At 48.8% G+C, this 19,106-nt stretch overlaps 2 protein-coding genes and 1 long non-coding RNA gene across 16 annotated transcripts in view; 1 reads left to right on the top strand and 2 right to left on the bottom strand.

Annotated features, from left to right (window-relative positions):
* The window catches only part of UNC5CL (unc-5 family C-terminal like), a 77,165-nt gene that overhangs the window by 30,080 nt on the left and 27,979 nt on the right, over positions 1–19,106 (bottom strand). The gene's annotated exons all lie outside the window — the stretch shown is intronic.
* Positions 1–19,106, top strand: part of BAK1 (BCL2 antagonist/killer 1) — a 43,033-nt gene that overhangs the window by 10,802 nt on the left and 13,125 nt on the right. Inside the window, exons 2-4 of one of the 2 annotated variants that reach the window (XM_038379870.2) lie at positions 388–513; positions 13,586–13,721; positions 13,876–14,019. In XM_038379870.2, the coding sequence (XP_038235798.1) occupies positions 426–513; positions 13,586–13,721; positions 13,876–14,019 (368 nt within the window). In that variant the 5' untranslated portion in view covers positions 388–425. The remainder of the gene's footprint in view (positions 1–387; positions 514–13,585; positions 13,722–13,875; positions 14,020–19,106) is intronic. The other variant, XM_043500463.1, reaches the window with a different exon arrangement.
* Positions 525–2,573, bottom strand: LOC122457128. The gene is made up of 2 exons (XR_006276482.1): positions 1,514–2,573; positions 525–1,388 (listed from the first exon to the last, which is right to left on the bottom strand). It is a non-coding gene; the product is annotated as an uncharacterized LOC122457128 (long non-coding RNA).

The raw sequence follows: 19,106 nt of genomic DNA, 5'->3' as shown, positions 1-19,106 counted from the left end.
AGGAGGAGCCTGAGGATGTGTTTGAGGGAACTAATGCTATCCAGCCAGAGAGATCGAGGAACCTTGGTGTGGGTGGGGATTTTTGAGAGTGGGATAGGGAGGGGAGGAGCCAGGAGACTGTCAGATGTTCAGAGATAGGAAGGTGGGAGGCCAAGTGCTCAGAGGAGAAACTCTAGGTGAACTATAGAATAATTACCTTGTGGCCTAAGACTGTCCCTCGAGGTGTGTAAGGATCCAAGGCCAAAGACCAGACCTTGAGTCTCCAGTTGTCTTCTCTAGCATCACCAGACTGGTCACAGCTTGCCGCTCCCCAGAGCCCTTTACTGAGCAATCCTGTTCAGCATCCCGCCCGGTTCACCCTACCTACCCTTGTTTCTCCCTCTGCAGGATAAAGCTGATCCCCTCTCCCCAAGCTCCCCTCCACCATGGCCTCTGGGAACAGCAATGACCCACCGGACCCTCATCAGCGCAGGGGCAGCGAGGGGCGTAGGCAGTCGCTGAGACTCAATTCAGGTAACAAGGTCTCTATTACAAACTCGGGTTTAATGTGTCTCTTTTAAATTCCTTTCTGTTTTGATTATAATTCTTCTATCCTGTCAGGTTCCTTTAAAAAGGGGAGAGGGAGAGGTACATGGGCCGGTCAAGGTTTAATCTCTGGGAACTTGGTTTCAAGTCTGTGGCAACACCGGCCAAGTCTTTGCTCAGATCAGGATTGAGGTGCACTGGTGGAGCGTGTGTGTGTCTCTGTCACCCGCCCAAGATTGGAATACCAGGGGGCTGTAGGACAGAAGTGAGATACACTGGCAGAGCACTGTGTGTGTGTGTGTGTATATGTATGGGGAGGGAGTCCAGGACTGGAATAGCAAAGGGAGCTGCAGGTCATGATTGAAATGCATGGGGGTTGCGGGGGCAGAACTGCAATAGCAGTGAGATGCAGAGGATTGAGGTGCATTGGCAGAGTGATGGGTGGGAAGTTGGCACAGCTCTTGCCTAGCTTCATTGCCGTTATCTCCTCCCATTCCTATAGCCAAATGTACTCCATGTGAAAGAGACCCGTGCCAGGCCAGGCAATGCTTAATGGCAGCGCAGTTGAGTTGAGTCGGAGAACGTCAGCTGTTGGGTAAAATTGAACCCTGATGACTTTCCAAAAGGTGGCTTGTCACATCCGCAGTAGCAGATTTATGGGGCAAAACATTGAAAATGTTCTGAGAATCGAGACCAAAACAAATCGAAAGGATCTGCTCCTTATGATTGTCCCAAATGAATAGAATTCCTCTGCACTGCAACCTTTTAAGCATGGGTGACTCTTTAACCTGTTTTACAGGTAGACTTGTAAATAAGCATGAGTCACTGCAGCTCTGTCAATAACACCACTTCAGTAACTACACCTAATGCATCCGATGAAGTGAGCTGTAGCTCACGAAAGCTTATGCTCTAATAAATTTGTTAGTCTCTAAGGTGCCACAAGTACTCCTTTTCTTTTTGCGAATACAGACTAACACGGCTGCTACACCTAACTGTTTATGCAGTTCACATCCAGCTCAGAGCTGTTTTACTGTCATGATTATATTATTATTTGCATTGCGGTAGCATCTGGAGGCCCAGCTAGGTTCAGAATCTCATTGTTCTGTGTGCTGGGCAAATGCTTAATAAGAAAGTCCCTGCCTTATCAAAGTTTGTAAGGTATTAAAATCAAATCAAATCAAGGCAGTCCTTATGCAGAGCACGCATTGTAACCAGAGGGATTTTGCTTGAATAAAAATTGTAGAATCAGGCTGTAAACTATAACCACATGTGTTATACATACACACACACACGCAATCTGAGTGGGATTCAGTGAAGTCAAGAGGAAGCTCTATCTATATTTACATCCAGATATAACTTAGTGTTTGAAGTTAACCTAAGTTCCCGTCTCAGGCAAAAACTGCATTGATGTCAATGGAAATGGAGCTATGTGTCTCCCTCAGAGGCATGCTGCCGGGTCGCTGGGTGGATGAAATTTTAGTGACTGGTTTGGTTTAATTTTTTGGGTTCTGATTTTCCTCATGGTTCTTTGTCCGTTTTTCTTTTGCTGTTGATAGGGAGCTAAGGGATTTATCTGCTGCTCAGGAAAAAAAATTCTCCCCCCCCACCCCCCCCAGAGGATCATTCTGAATTATTCCTGCACTACCAAATGTCTCTTAGGGCATGATCAGGGCTCCAGCATCCTTGCCTATCCTGGGTTGCTCCTAGCATGTCCCCTATGTTGTTAAAGCATCGCTGGTTGCTTAAAAAAGGCACAAGAACTGAACTTGCTACATCTACCAGATGAAGAAGAGGAAAAAGCTAGGAAATATGGCAAGGATCCTGTGTAAATGGGAGCGAGATATTGTAGCAGGGAAGAAGGATGGTCCAGTGGTTAGGGCATTAGCCTAGGAGTCCAAAGACCTATGTTTCATTGCCTGCCCTGCCATAGACTTTGGAAAAGTATCTTAGTCCCTCTGTGTCATAATAGGGTAATACCTAACACAATAGCACTTACCTATCTCAGAGGGCTGTTGCTAGGATAAATACAGTAAAGACTGTGAGGTGCCCAGATATTATGCAAAAAGAAAAGGAGTATTTGTGGCACCTTAGAGACTAACAAATTTATCTGAGCATGAGCCGTAGCTCACGAAAGCTTATGCTCAAATACATTTGTTAGTCTCTAAGGTGCCACAAGTACTCCTTTTCTTTTTGCGAATACAGACTAACACGACTGCTACTCTGAAACCAGATATTATGGTAATAGTGGCTTAGACAGATGAACTAGAACTAGGTTCTTTTGTGGGCTTGGGAGGATTATATGTGTACTCTTCTTACTCTCATGTCTTTTTTTCTCTCCTCACTTTTCTTTCAATTCCTCTAAGGAAATGATTGAGGAAAACATTTTTTGTGTAGTATTATTGAGCTCCTATATGGAAAATTCCTATATGGAGTTCTCAAAGCACTTTACCAAGGAAGGTAAGTATCATTATCCATATTTTACAGCTGAGAAACGGAGACACAAAAGTTTGAGGTGACTTGCCCCAAGGACATTCAGTGAGTGAGTGAATGGCAGAGCTGGGAATAGATCCCAGGTGTCCTGACTCCTAGTCAGCTATGCAATTTGCTGGACTCCATCTAGACAAAGTGGGAATTGTTTCATCACAAACTGTCCAAAGTTCCTAATTTATGTCTGTCTATTTTAATACTAGCTCAGTACTATACATATAATAATGATTGCAGGATCGGGTCCTTAATTTATATACTTTTTAAGTCTTGGCAATAGAACCTTGCACTGAATGTGAAATGATCTGTATAAATAGTTGTTAACGTGGTATTGTTGTCAGACTTGCAATGACTCAATGACTTCCCCATTTACAAGGCCACCTGCAGAAAGGTTAAAAAGAGATGATGACCTGGTGTTCAAATCAGGATTAATATTCTCCTGAATTCTACAGGCTTGAGACCAAAACCCGAACAGGATTTTCTATCTGTTTTTTCCAGCCCTGCAAATCAGATTGCTGACACACCCAATAGGCATGTTCTGTAGGATTTTCCCACCACGTTATATTTATACTCCATAGATATAACCAGTGGAAAGTCAAATGAAATAAGGAATATACCCTAAATGAATCAATTCAATTGATGCGCCATCAGGCAGCAGTGTGGAAGATCGAAGCTCCGATCTTGGCTCAAAGGGCTTCGGCAGTCCCATGGCTAAGGTATCACCTTAGATTTTGGGGATAGGAGCACCACAGCAGCCCGTACTATGCAATTGGTGCAGCAATCTGTATCAATAGTTAAGATCTGGGGAGGCACTGGTGTCTAGGGCTTAAAACAGGAAACCAGGACTCTGCCAAATCCCGGTGGGGCCCCGAGCAAGTCACAGCTCTGTGCAAGGGGTGGCTTTTCCCCTTGACCAGACTGTGTTTGTCAAATCTGCATTTAAATGTACCCAGGGAACCTTTGACATTAGCGCCTTGTTAGAGCGATAGGGGCTAGAGATGGCTGTAGAACCAGCTATAACTTAGCTAGAGCGAGGCAGGAAAATGCAGGAAGAGGCCAGACTGGCTGGGTCTGTTCCTGTCTGGTCATTTGTGTGACTGTGAGACAGGCTGACCCATACCAGCTTGCACTGGTTGTGGCTGCCGGGTGGGACACAAGGTTTGGGAATGAACTAGTCACCTTGCAAAGGCAGAAATGCCAGCCAGCCATCAGTATAATCTAACCCTTTTGCCTCAGAGGTCGGAATGATTGATCAGAGATCCGATCAGCCATAGATCCACCTGGAAGCACGATGTTGTGAGTATAGCACAGGGCTGGGAGGTGGGACTTCTGGGTTCTGGCCATGGCTTTGCTACCAAATTGTTGTATGGCCTTTGGCAAGTCACTTGACCTCTTTGTGCCTCAGTTTTTCTATCTGTAAAATGAAGGTAATACGCAAACCATTGGGAGAGGTGAGGCATAACTCATTAATGTCTGTAACACCTTTTGGGATCCTTGGATGGAAGGGGCTATTCTTACCTAGTCTGGCATCCTACCTCCCGGAATAGCCAAGACCTGATGCTTTGGATGTGGTGGTTGAAGCCCACCCACGTCATACCTGGGTCTAGAAAGACCATTTAAAAGTAGTTGGAAAATGCCCCAAATACCCATCCTTCACGTGACCATGCTGTGGAAACCAGCCTCCGGGCAATGATCCTGCTTATGCGTAAGGCTAAGATTTAGTCATGGGTATTTTTAATAAAAGTTATGGACAGGCCACAGGCTATAAACAAAAATTCACGGCCCGTGACCTGTCCATGACTTTTACTATAAATATCCCTGACTAAATCTAAGCTGCTCTGGGGATTCTCAGCGACCAACAGCTGGCCCCTGCTCTGGTGACAGGGGCTGACTCCCCCTGGCCGCCCGCTGCTCCGAGGCTCCCAGAGACCACTGCTCAGGCAGCCTCCAGGACCACTGCAGCTGTCCCAGCAGCTGGCCCTGGGATCAGCCACACTGGCCGCTGCAGCAGCCATGGAGGTCCTGGAAAGTCACAGAATCCGTGACTTCTGTGACAGCCTCGCAGCCTTATTTATGAGCCATCTGATGGTCTCTTCTTCTCTTAGCCTGCGAAGGACAGCAAAAAAGAGTCTCCGTATGGTGCTCTCTTGGAGCACCCTCTGGAATGGCTGGAGATCTGTTGCTGGGCAAAGGAGAGAGATCTGGCCAAGGTGTCAGCGCTTTGGGGCTAGCTATCCCTTCCCCCAACTCCCAGCTCTCCAATGCACAAGCAAACAGGTTATTTCTGTCCTGTCAATAGGGGAAGCAGCATGTCCAGGCAAGATTTATGGGGCCCATCTACTACCATGCTGTAATATAACCGATTTCCCCCTTCCCCCAGGCCGTGCACCCCACTCTACGTCCAAGCGCTCTGCAGCAATATTAATGCACGCTGTTTCCTGTGTCGGTTGTTCTGCGATGAACTCACTGGCAGAGGCAAATAAGTAAACACTTAGCACCTACCTCAGCGCAAGGGGAAGTGACCTGCCTGAGTCAGAGGCCATGTGGGGACTGAAAAATATCCACCCAAAACTGAAACCAAACGTTGAACAGAGCAAGGTGAGCCTTTGGGCTGCAGCCCCAGGGCTTTCCTTACTCCTTGCTGTGCAGTTCTGTGACAGCCTGGCAGCTCTGGAGAAGGATGGCCTCCAGTCATCCCTTGTGCAAGATTGTCCCGCATTGCCATGCCAGCATGACTCAAGCCTGACCTGACCTGACCTGGAGGAATCTCCTCTAGGGTGAGAAGATGGATCAGTCCCCATGGCTCATTGAATCCCTGGCCTCTGCTGAGATTGCCCCTGATCAGGAGTCAACTAGTGCCCCTGGTGGGTGGTGGGTTTTATGATGGGGACGTTTGTCCACTGGGAACTGAACTGAGACCCACCAAATTCATTTCAGACAGACTATTGCACATCTATCAGCTGGCAGCTCCTTTACTGTTGATGTGGGCTAGAGTCAATCTTTCACCTTCACGTTACATTTCCAGCCCCCTGAGCTATCTAGTTCCCTGGGTGTTGTGCAGATTTATAAAAAGCAGAGTTTGAAAATAACAACGATGGTTTTAAGATATCAAGACGCAGCAAATATTGTCCCAACTTCTGCTGCCCCACCAAAGGAGAGCCAGCATACAGGGGAAACTTCCCCTTATGGCAAAGACAATTTGGCCCTCGCTCACTAAGATAGCTAGGCCAGAGGAGATGGTTCCATCCAGTACATTGGAAGGGAAACCCCTTCCACTGTATACTTGCCAAACTCTTACTCGGTACCCCCTGAGATGTATTTGGCATGATGTCGAATGAAACGGCTGGCCCACTTCTAATTTCACTTAAACCAGGGTTATTAATAATAAAGCACTTTACAAAGGAGGTCAGCATCATTGTCCCCAATTTAAAGATGCGGAAACTGAGGCACGGAGCAGTGGGGTGACTTTCCCAGGGCCACCCAGTTGGTTACTGGCGGAGTTGAGACTCAAACCCAGCTCTCCTGAGTCCTAGTCCAGTGTTCTACTCTGGACAAAGAGCACTCTGCTGGAGTCGGGGAGCCTGGATTTTCAGAGGTGCTGATCATCCCGCTGCAATGGGAGCTGTAGGTGCTCCGCTGTGGGGATTGAACTGGGGACTTCCGGAGCTACACATGTAGGGGTTTTACACCTTAAGCTAAACAGACAGGGGCTGTAAGAGCCTCACACCCTGTGTGCATCTGGCACACACAACACTCTGCTCCATGAAAAATTGGGCTTTGGAGCTGCCTCGTTGTAAAGCCAAGGTGAGACCAGAAAAGGACCCTGTCTTTTTTCAGATGTGATGGGAATTGCTTGATGGGTTTGGGACCCTGTGACAAAAAACAGCTGCGTGGGCTAGGGGATTTTTAGCGTCTGCTGGTATCTGATTGTGTTGCATCCATTGTCAGGGTGAGGTAAACTGCAGCAGGTACAATTTGGTCTGTAGCCGCGCTCTGATAACAGGGTGCTTATCAGCCTTTGTATAAACAAATGCACCTTTTAGTGCATTCGGGTTGTTCTTGACTGTCTCTCCCAAAATTTGAAAAGACACTGTCTGGTTAGGTCATTCAGTGTCACTATTTAAATGCTGATGGCGTTCTTGGGGCCATACCAAATGAGGTCATTGCCCTGAGGAGTTTACAATCTAAGGCTTTGTCTACACTAGCACTTTTGTCAGCCAGGGGTGTGAAAAAAAACCACGCACCCCACCGACCCACATAAGTGTCACCGACAAAAGCGCCAGTGTGGACAGCACCATGTCATAGAATCATAGAATCTCAGGATTGGAAGGGACCTCAGGAGGTCATCTAGTCCCACCCCCTGCTCAAAGCAGGGCCAATCCCCCAATTTTTGCCCCAGATTTCTAAATGGCCCCCGTCAAGGATTGAACTCACAATCCTGGATTTAGCAGGCCAATGCTCAAACCACTGAGCTCTCCCTCTCTCCCGCTGCCCTCGCTACCGCCGCTCCTTGTGGGTGATTTAATTATGCCATCGGGAGAGCTCTCTCCTCCCGGCATAAAGCAGGAGAGACCTTACAGTGGCGCAGCTGCAGCGGTACAGCTATGCCGCTGTCAGGTCTGTAGTGTTGACATGGCCTAAAAGACAATGGGGTAGATTCTTCCTCGCAGAGCATCTGTTTCGCACCACTCTGCAGGCAGACTGTAGCCTTGAAGCTGCCCCAGAGGATCACCCCAGTGCAAGGTGTGGGACGAAGAGCCAGCGTAGGGGCTTTTATGCTGCTCCCACTCCCCACTGCTGGCATAGGAGGGAAAAGGGGTCTTGGCTACAGGGAAAGGGAGGTGGCCAGGATGCCCCCATGCCATATTGATCCCTGGCTGCAGTTTGATCCACAGTTAGCCAGCTGAAGTAAAGCAGGCTGGCTCTGCACTAGAAGGGGGATAGTGCAAAGGGGAGTTGAATTTTAAGCCACCTTTGCACAATCCCCCTCTAAGCAGCACTCTGTGCAGAGCAACTGCATGCCAAGTATCTGACTCAGAATGTACTGGGAGCTGGTCATGACTTGGCCTATCTTTTTTTTTTTAAAGGGGGGAGGAGATTTCCAAATGATAGACCTGACAGTGTTACATTGATGTCAGGTAGCATTTGAAAAATATGTATTTCAAAAAGATTATTATTTATACTGTTGGAGCACCTAGGACTCCAGTCCTGGACCAGCTAGGGGCTGTACAAACACAGAACAAAAAGACGGGCCCTGTCTCAGAATATTTCTGTCCCTGTGTTACTAGTAATACCATCTGGGGTTATTAAAACAGAAAGTGGTTTTTTGTTTTTTAGCCTATCTCCTCTTTGTTGTTCATGCTGCTTATTTACTTTTCTGTGTTTCACTGAAACTGTGAGTCAGTCAGTTTCATTTTCTAGTTCCCCTTTGGCCAGCACTACACCCTTGCCTTCGATGTCACCACAGTCCGGGAATTGTTTACATCCAAATAAATCTGTTCTTGCTGAATCAAAAACAACCCCAGAAAGTATCAGGGTGTGTGTGTGTGTGTTTGTCATCCCTTCCCCCTGCCCCCAGCCATTTATTTACACAACCTACATTTTATGTAACCTCACTGTGTCTCTGACTCACTGTCTGCATCCATCTGTCCATTGGTCAATTACCCAGTTATCTATTTCGGAGCCATAATTGTGTTATTGTTGTGATCTTGGGCTTGATTTCTCAGATTTGCTAAGGACCCACAAATCTGCCTGAAGTCAATGGGAACTGCAAGTGCTCTGCACCTCTGAAACTCATATGAATGGCCCATGCCCAGACCTGAGTTTAAATGTATATGGGCCCCGTACTCCACTGCTTTGCATCTTGTGTCGACATTTAAACTCTGATTCTACACGTGCTTATGCACGTACTTTATATTTAAGCAGGTGAATAGTCTTAATTAAGCCAATACCTTTGACTTCACTAGGCAAAAAGTTGTGCTGTTTAAAATGTTTAACCATAGTGTAGACAAGGCAATTTGTAACTTAACACAGATTAGCTGGTTGGGGTCAACCATAGGGACTCTGATCTCTGTAATACTGGGCTTTATAAGGTGTCTATTACTACCGGTTCTTAAGAGCTGCCATGCTTAGCTGGGGGCTCCCTACATGGGGACATTCTGATTCTGGAATAGCTGTTATGGTAAATTTTCAAGTGGAGACAAGCCACAGGTCTCGTGTCCGCTAGATTTTTCCTTCCAGCATGGGAGCCATCAATGTCGAGAGAACACCAGCTGCCTGTCTGCACTGGTGCTCTTGCTGCTGATGGAGCTTAACTCACGATAACAACAGCAGGGAAATGCTACCCCAGCTTTTGTTCTGTGGATCCAGCCACCTTTACCCAGTTGGCTCACTTCCTGAGCATGTGTGGGAGCCTGCTTTGTTTTTTCCTTGCACAGTCAGCCAGGTGACATTACTGCTCCACATGATATGCGTTAAGCCCAGAATACCTGGCGTTCCAAGCCGAGACCTGTTTACAACCCTGACTCTGGAGAAGAAGAGGCTGTGTCCAGAAACAATCGCAGGCTTATCCAAAACAACCCCTACCTCCTACCTCGGGCTGAGCCTCAGACCCATCCTGCCGAGCTAGTGACTTATCTCTCCTGTCTTTATTTATTATCAAAGCAGAGGGTTTGGACGCCCGCTGGTGCAGAGCAGGGGTGGGGATGTCTGGGAGGGTGAGCAGCAGCCGTTCTGCAGGGCAGCTCGGCTTCAGATGCATCACCTGGGTTTCAGCGAGGTTCCTGTTTTGCAGCAATGCAGTTCTCTGGGGCTTTGGGAGTCAAGCGACTGGCCTGAAGTCATGCTAAAAGTCACCTCTGTGCAGAGGGGTCAAAACAAAGCCTGTGCCTGGCTTGAGTGCTCCAGAGAGACATTTCAGCCATGAGAGGGAAACATTCTTTGCCCCTGGTTTGATGCTAGGAATGTTGCTGAAGCCACATGGCGTATGAGAGTGTGTGTGTGGAATTTAGTGGTTAAAGCATCTGAAGCAATGCTGTGTGAGAGCACGGCTTTCTTCCGGTAATTGTCACCAGGTCACACAAAGGACACAGAAACCCAGATGGCTTTTGTAGCTGCCAGACAAACTGGTGTAACTGAGCTCAGACAGCAAGTGATCAAATAAGAAGGGACGGCACGAAAATGGCTTGGGCAAGCCTTCATTGTCCACAATCACCTGGCTTATGCTCAAATAAATTTGTTAGTCTCTAAGGTGCCACAAGTTCTCCTTTTCTTTTTGCGAATACAGACTAACACGGCTGCTACTCTGAAACCTGGCGAATCTATATAACTGCACAAGAATCCTCGCAGGGAAAGCAGTGGCAGCCCCATTGCTTGGGCTATTTATAACTAGAGCGGACATATTGTTAGGAAATATCCCATAGGGAACAATCCTGCAGTGGCTACAGAGAGATGCCGGGCTGGGTTGATGGGTTGGCTCCCACATGCCAGACATTTATAGAATTCCGGTAACAATTCACATTGAGACATTCACACTTGCGAACAACAAGGCATATATATGGGCGGTATGGCCCACCTCAAGTGTTCAAAAATTATTATTGGCATTGGAGTCTCAGTCCTGGACCAGGCCCCTGCCCTCCCAAAAAAAAAAAACAGAATGAGATTTTCAAAACTAATCAATATTGAATTATTTTAATTTGCCTCCCAGTGTTTGAACTTGGCACATCTCACCTAATCTATTCCCTGCCATTGCAATGGGCTCCTGTATCAATGTACCTCAATCTTTCCTGTTCTCTGCTGGTGGCACATGATGGTTTAGACTTCGGAGGACTGAAATGTTTTAATTTAACTCATTATGGACTCTTTACAGCAGTACCTGGGTGAAATGCAATGGTCTGTGATATGCAGGAGATCAGGCTAGGTGATCTAAATGGTCCTTTCTGACCGTGAGCTATATGAAGAGAAGGATTAATGCCCATGTATGAGGCACTGGTAAGACCTCGTCTGGAATTCTGCGTACAGTTTGGATGCAAGAAAGATTAATTCAAACCAGAACAGGTGCAGAGAAGAGCTATTAGGATGATCAGGGAATGGAGTGGAAGCTTATGAGAGTAGCCTGGAAGAGCTTGGCTTGTTTAATCTAGCAATAAGTCCGATGGTGCTAGGATTACTCTCTATAAATACCAGGGAGGATGCAGTTATTTAAGCGGAAGGAAGTTTTTGGGACAAGAACAAATGGACGTAAACGGGCCATGAACAAACTGAGGCTGGGAATTAGAAGGTGGTTTCTAACCATCGGAAGGGTGAGGTTCTGGGACAGGCTCCGACTAAGAGTTAGTTGGAAGGGGGAAGGGCTAAGCAATTTAATTTACTTTAAGAGAGAGCTGGACAAATTTATGAGCGTGATTTTATGATGGGGTTGTTTGTGATGGTGTGGGGAGCACTCAGCAGCCCTCGGGCTCACTTCTGGTTTATGTCTTATGTTCCTAAAAGCTCATGCTTCAGGGTTTCAGCCAGACATGAGCAGGAGTCAGGAAGGAATTTTGCTCCCCACACTCCAGTGTATTCTGGGAGGGTCCTCCCCCTTCCTTTGAGGCACCAGAGATGGGCACAGCTGGAGATGGGACATTGGACTGGATGAGCCACGGTTCTGAGGTGGCACTGAACATCCTCTGTCTTGGGTGCTTGGCTGGCTGGTTCTTGCTCATGTGCTCAGGGTCTAACTGATTGCCATATGTGGGGTCAGGAAGGAATTTCTCCCCAGATCAGCTTGGCAATGAACTTGGGTTGTTGTTTTTTTCACCTGTCTCTGCAGCATGGGGCACAGGTTATCTGCCAGGATTATCTGGGCAGCTCTCAGTCTTTCGCTGCCATTGTCAAGGCCTTGGGCATTGATATACCTCTGTCCCTCCTGTTCTCTGCCTGTGGCTCATAATAGCCTAGTCTCCTGGGAGCTGTAATACTTTGGTCTCATTTTGGTTGTTTGGTCAGTGTGCAGGTGCAGGGTGTGTTGGTGGCCCGTGCTACAAAGGAGATCAGACTGCATGATCTAACGTTCCTATTTGGCCATAAACTCTCTGAAACAGTTAGGAATCTGCATTTTCAAGCTTTTCTCCACAAACACAAAGGCCATAAACTATTTTTTTTAACATCACCTGACTCCAGCAGCTGGGTCTTTAAGAATGACATCAACTGTTGTGAAACCTGTGATAAAATCATGAAATTGGCATCGCTCCCCAGGGATAAAAATTCTCTGGTACGTCTCATTTTCCGAAAGCCCTCATAAGAAAGTTTGCTTTGGTTTGTTTGTGTGGGTGCATGTTTGTTTAAAAGCAATAAAACATGAAGCTTACACTTTTGAAGTTGACCACTGAATTTGTTTTGGCAGCCTCTGGGGCTTTTTTCAGTGCCTTTTTTCAGACACCTTGGGGCCAGGATTTTCAGAGGTTCTGAGCACCTGCAGCTGCAGTTGAAATCAGTACGAGCTGTGGGTTCTCAGCACTTTTGAAAAATCCAAGTCTCAAGTCAAGCGGCCAAAAAACAGGCTGTCCGAGATGTGACTGCATTGTATCTGTTTGAATTCCTCTCCTTCTGGAGCGTGCTCTTTGCATGTAACTTGGGGTGGGAGCCCCATGGTCTGTGGTTGTATCTTTGACATGGGAGTCCTCCTGTTTTTAAGAGTCTCCCAGTTAGCCCTCGACTTGTTTGGTTTTGAATGTCTCTAATTGTCTTACCCTTTTTGCCACTGATACTCTCCCTCCAGGGTCCAAGTTCAGCCCTCGTTTGATCCTGTAGCGAGGCTTGTTGCTAAGGCCTTGTCTAACTAAAAAAATGGCACTGGTTTAGTTATATGGGTACAAAGTCCTGTGTGGAAATGCTTATTTCAGTTTGAGTGGCTTTATTACGGGAGGCAGTATGGGACAGTGGAGAGTGCACTGGACAGGGACTCAGGAGACTTGGGTTCTGTTTCTAGCTGTGTCAGTGGCCTGCTGGGTGAACCTGGGCAAGTGACGTCCCTACTCTGTGCCTCAGTTTCCCCATCTGTAAAACGGGGGGTGATGATACTGACCTCTGTATGAGAGAGAGAGATGAAAAGCATATCTGAGTATTATAATTTCAGTTCATAGCTAAACTGAAACAACACTGGGTCAGGCCAGAATAAGGGCAGCCCGACTGCTTTTGGTACTGGTTTAATTTAATCAAATTGGTGCAGCTCTGCATGGAGGGCAAGCCCGGCCGGTGTTTCACGTGGCATCTGGCAGTGCTTCAAGCCTCAGAGGGCTCCTCTGCTTGTTTATAGAGCCCCCAAAGCACAGCAAGCCCGTGCCGACCAATCTGCAGAGCCAGTCCCTGGTGCAAAGGGCATGCTGCCTAAGGGGCACAGAGGTCATTTGGTCCATCAGAATGACAGAGAATGCAGCAGAACAGGGGCTAGTGCTGTGGGGACACATTGTCTCAAAGGATATGGGGGAGGCCACACAGGTTCCCCAGTGTTCTAAGATAAGCAGGGGTTTCCTCACTCCTGCGCTCCCCAGAGGAGCTGCCCGCTTGACCCTGCCAATCCTTGTCTCTCCTTCAGAAGATCAGGTGGCCCAGGAGACCGAGGAGGTGTTCCGGAGCTATGCCTTCTACCGCTACCAGCAGGAGAGGGAAGAGGGTGGAGCGGAGGTGCCGATGGACCCTGAGATTGCAGAGATCCAGCAGGAGCCGGGCAGGTAAAGCTCTTCCCATTGCAGGCTGAATCGTACGTCCCCCAACACAATCCGTGTTCAGGGTGGGATTCACACTCTATTTGTGGCCTGACCCTGCATCCTCCTGGCCCTGCGTGGAAGTTGGGCCCATCGCTAATGCTTTCCATCCTCTTGGCAGCACCAGCAACCAGGTGGGTAGGCGCCTGGCCATCATCGGGGATGACATCAACATGCGGTATGATGCTGAGTTCCGGAACATGCTGAAGACCCTGCAGCCCACGAAGGACAATGCCTACGAGTACTTCACTAAGATAGCCTCCAGGTAAGGCAGCCAGCTCCTCGCACTCCCAAGGAACGCTGGTGATGTTGCAGAGAGGGTCCAACTGGCACGCAGGGTGAAAATCAGAGGAACGAAAATTGGCATTGTTTTACCCAAGCTCTGCCCACAATGCCAGGACAGCTGGCACCCAAATTCTGCCCCCAAGCCCAGCCCACAGCCCCAGAGAAGCTGGTATCAGTTGTGAACCAGTTCACAATGGAAGGCTGGCATTTCATGAAGCAGTGCCTGAAATAAGCCCGCGTTTTCCACCTGTCTGCTCTTGCGCCTGTCAGTGTACATCCATGTCAGATGTTGGCAGTGTGTAAATGGGTCTTCGGTCCCGTTTGCAAATGCACTGGCAGTCCTTGCACATGCTAGTGAGCATTGTGACGGGGCAAGGCCAGATGGCTACAGAAAAGTAGTGGGAGATAGATATATTAGCTCCAGACTAAACAAATCCCTGGTACCAGGTTAAGTGAAATGGAAGCTGCTCCAGGTCAATTAAGACACCTGAGGCCAATTAAGATCTTTCCAGAAGGCAGGGAGAAGGCTAGGTTGATTGGGACACCAGAAGCCAATCAGGGGCTGGCTGAAACTAGTTAAAAGCCTCCCAGTCAGTCAAGTGGGGGTGCATGTCAGGAGCTGTGGGAAGAAATTGCATGGTTGGAGAGGCTGAGCAGGACACACCATATCAGGCACAAGGAAGGAGGCCCTGAGGTAAGGGTGAAGTGGAGCTTGAGGAAGTGAGGGCTGCTGTGGGGGAAGTAGCCCAGGGAATTGTATAGGTCATGTTTCTAAAAGGTCAGCTACCATAGCTGATACTATTAGGGTCCCTGGGCTGGAGCCCGGAGTAGAAGGTGGGCCCGGGCTCCCCACCCCCCCACCTTTGTCCTCTTATTAATCACTGAGACTGGGAGATAACAGAGAGTGTGCAAGGAAAGATAACTTCTCCTCATCTCCCTCGCTGGCTTATGATGAAAATGGCACAGTAGACTATGACCCTTGCCTCTAGAGAAAGAAGGGTTACGTGGAGGGTCACAGTGAGCCTCTGAGGCTAGCGAAATCCGCCAGGAAACGCGGGACCCATGGCAGCAAAGACAGAGCTTTGTCACAACTGGTGTCAGGAGTGGGACTTCGTTCACAGCGTGGCGGAAGAAAGAAGTTAAAAAAAAGTGCACTGAGGTTTTGGATTTTTTGTTTGTTTTGGTTTTTGTTTGTTTTCTTTGTACCACAATGGAGGAGGTGGTCAGAGCTCTGGTACAAGCCACGGCAGCCCAGCAAGAGGCCACCCGGGTTCAGGCAATGGCCCAACAGGAGTCTATGCGGCTACAGCAGGAAACCAATCAATTATTGATGAGCCAGGTGACCCAAGATCGTGCTCTCTTGAGAGAGGTGGTGGACCAGCTGAAGATCCTCACCACCCAGGCCCGGGGGTCTGACGGGACGCGAACTCTGAGGGCCACTGGTTATCTGCCAAAGATGACGTCAAGAGATGACGTAGAGGCATATCTTCTCTCATTTGAAAGGACTGCTCAGCATGAGGCGTGACCCCAGGAGCAGTGGGTCAGCATTCTCGCCCCTTTTTTGTGTGGAGAGGCCCAGAAGGCCTACTTTGACTTGCCTGCCACAGATGCCACTGACTATACCCATCTGAAGGCAGAGATCCTAGCACAATCAGGGGTAACGGCAGCAGTAAGGGCCCAGAGGTTCTATGAGTGGAAATACCAGGAGAACAAACCCCCGAGGTCCCAGCTATTCGACCTCATACACCTCACATGGAAGTGCTTACAGCCTGAGGCGTGCAGGCCGGAGGAGATTTTGGAGACCCTGGTCATAGACCATTACATGCGGGGGACTGCCGCCAGATCTCTGCAAATAGGTAGGCCAGAACGATCCGTCCACGTACGACGAGATGATCACACTGGTAGAAAGACGGATGACAGCCAGGGAACTGACCCAGCTACCCAAGGAAGGCCCCTTTCAAAGCAAGCACCTGACCCCAACCCTGGAAGGTTGGGCAGCCAAACCCCCGGGGAGTCCTAGGTGGAAGAAGGGGGGGGCCCAGAAGGAAGGGATTGGCCTGAGTGGGGGGGAACACTGGGACTAAACCCCTAACCCACGGGATAGGGGAGTGATTAAAAACAATTATAGATGTTATGCATGTGGGGAGTGGGGACACACAGCAGCACAGTGTCCCAGCACCGAGGAGCCTATGCAATGTAACTTGGGGGATTGGGAGGTCCCATGCTCCCTTATCCACCTAGCGGGGATCGCATTAGCCCCGCATAATTACATCACGCCAGTGAGGATAAATGGAGCAGAGACTACAGTGCTTGTGGACTCTGGGAGTGCTATCACCCTCATATTGGGTAAACTGGTAAAAAAATAGTCAGCTGCTACAAGCCAAACGCGTAGCAGTGACGTGCGTGCATGGGGCCGTGAGCCATTATCCCACCATCCCAGTGGAGATAGAGGTTCAGGGAAACCCCATTGAGGTGACCGTGGGCGTACCTAAACTCCCATATCCTGTAGTCATTGGGAGGGACTATCCAAGGCTTGATAATTTACTGCCCCCGGAGAGGCTGGAGGGAGGTGGGGTCCCTGAGGACAGCGACTCGTCACCAGGGGAATGTCAACCCCCGATGTTCGCTGAGATTTCTCAGGATCTGTTCTCAGCCCCCTCAAAAGACCCAGAAGACAAAAAAAGAGAGGAAGGCCGCAAAGGCTTTGGGAACCCGGATCCTGACCCAGGGCCAGAAGACCTCCCTATTAGGCAGATGGACGCGAACAGCCAACAGAGAAATTTCCATCACAGAAGGTGAGCCAGAAGCTGCCCCCAGCCATGACAGCGGCGAGCCATTGGAAAAAGCAGAAGCTGGCCCCTGGGAGCTTGGGCAGGTTAGTCCCGGGAGAGAGACTTTTGGGCGGGACCAGGCGGAGGACCCCAGATATGATAACGCCAGGAAAGAGGTAGCCGAGATCGATGGGATACCCGTGGATGGGAAGGTCCAGGGTCCCAGACCTTACTTTATAGTGAAGAAAGATCTCCTGTACCGCGTGGTGCAAATGCAGGAGCAAGAGATGCAACAACTTCTGGTGCCACGAAAACATCAAAAAGCCATATTGAGTCTCGCCCACAGTCACCTGTTTGAAGGACACCTAGGAGTAGAGAAAACCCAGGCACGGATCCTGCGGAGGTTCTTCTGGCCAGGAATACGTGAAGATGTCCGGCGATACTGCACCTCTTGTCCAGAGTGTCAGTTACATAGCCCTCCTTTGATACCTCTTCCAATAATAGAGGTTCCTTTCGAACAGATAACCATGGATCTGGTAGGGCCCCTAGAGAAGATAGCTCGGGGCCACCAACCTGTGCTTGTTGTACTGGACTATGCAACCTGGTACCCGGAAGCTGTTCCCCTGCGCAACACAGCTTCCAAGACAATAGCTAAGGAGCTAGTACAGATCTTTGCCCGGGTTGGGCTACCCAAGGAGATATTGACTGATCAAGGGACACCTTTCATGTCCAAGTAGATGAAAGATCTCTGTTCATTGCTCCATGTACAAGCCCTACGGACCTCAGTATACCACCCGCAAACAGATGGCCTTTTGGAAAGTTTCAATAGGACCCTCAAGGCCATGATCAGGAAAGTGGTGAGCTGGGATGGGAAAGATAGGAATACCCTATTGCCTTACCTCATGTTCGCCATCCGGGAGGTTCTGCAAGCCTTCAAGGGGTTTCTCTCCATTCGAACTACTATATGGGCGCCACCCTCAGGGCATATTGGATATAGCCAGAGAAGCCTGGGAAGAGAAGCCAAATCCCAGAAGGAACATAGTTGAGTATGTACTGCAGATGAGAGATCAGATAGCCCGAGTTACGCCCATTGTACGGGAGCACTTGGAGAGAGCACAGGAGACCCAACGAACCCATTATAACCACCAAGCGAAGCTTCGACGGTTCCAACCAGGGGATCAGGTGACGGTACTGGTGCCCACAGCAGAAAGTAAACTGTTGGCCTAGTGGCAGGGACCCTACGAAATAATCGAAGCCGTGGGAGAGGTGAACTATAAGGTGCGGCAGCCAGGCCGCCAGAAATCGGAGCAAATTTACCACATCAATCTTCTAAAATCTTGGCACGATCGAGAGACATGCTTAGTCATGCAGGAGACCCTTCCCCAGGAGGATAACTTACACGAGCAAGTGAGGATATCATCCAACTTGACGCCGATCCAAAAGATCGAGGCAGCCGACATGATTAATCGCAACAGAGATGTGTTCTCTACAAAACCAGGGCGGACAACTGAAACTGTCACCATATCCGCACGATCCCCGGAGCCAAGGTAACATTGAGACCCTACCGAATCCCAGCAGCCAAAAGAGAGGAAATCAAGGCCAAAGTAAAGAAAATGTTAGAATTAGGGGTTATTGAAGAATCTTCAATCAGTGGTCCAGTCCAATTGTTCTAGTGCCTAAACCTGACGGTACCATGAGATTCTGTAATGACTTTCACTGACTGAATGAAATATCCCAGTTTGATGCATACCCCATACTACGCATCGACGAACTGGTTGACCGACTGGGTAGTGCCAGATTTTTGACTACACTGGATCTGACAAAAGGGTACTGGCAGATTCTTCTGACCAAAGAAGCTAAAGAAAAGATGCATTCTCCGCCCCGGATGGGTTATTCTAGTACACCGTCCTCCCTTTTGGGCTACATGGGGCCCCAGCCACATTCCAGCGCCTCATGGATAAGCTGCTGCGCCCCCATACTAGTTATGCAGCTGCATACGTAGATGATGTCATCATCCATACGCCAGACTGGGGAACCCACTTGGAGAAAGTTGAGGCAATACTGCACACCTTAAGGCGGGCTGGCCTCACTGCTAATCCCGCTAAATGCACCATAGAGCTAGCAGAGGCTAGGTACCTGGGATATATTGTGGGAAGGGGCATAGTAAAGCCCCAAACGAATAAGCTAGAGGCAATTCAAAACTGGCCCCGGCCGACCCAAAAGAAGCAAGTCCGTGCGTTCCTAGGCATGGTAGGCTACTACCAACGGTTTATTCCCCACTTCACCACTAGGGCAA

The sequence above is a fragment of the Dermochelys coriacea genome, chromosome 21, assembly GCF_009764565.3.
Source record: "Dermochelys coriacea isolate rDerCor1 chromosome 21, rDerCor1.pri.v4, whole genome shotgun sequence".
In the NCBI taxonomy this organism is placed as follows: Eukaryota; Metazoa; Chordata; order Testudines; family Dermochelyidae; genus Dermochelys; species Dermochelys coriacea.
Note: the sequence above shows the minus strand (reverse complement) of the source record. Positions and strands in the feature narration are given on the sequence as shown.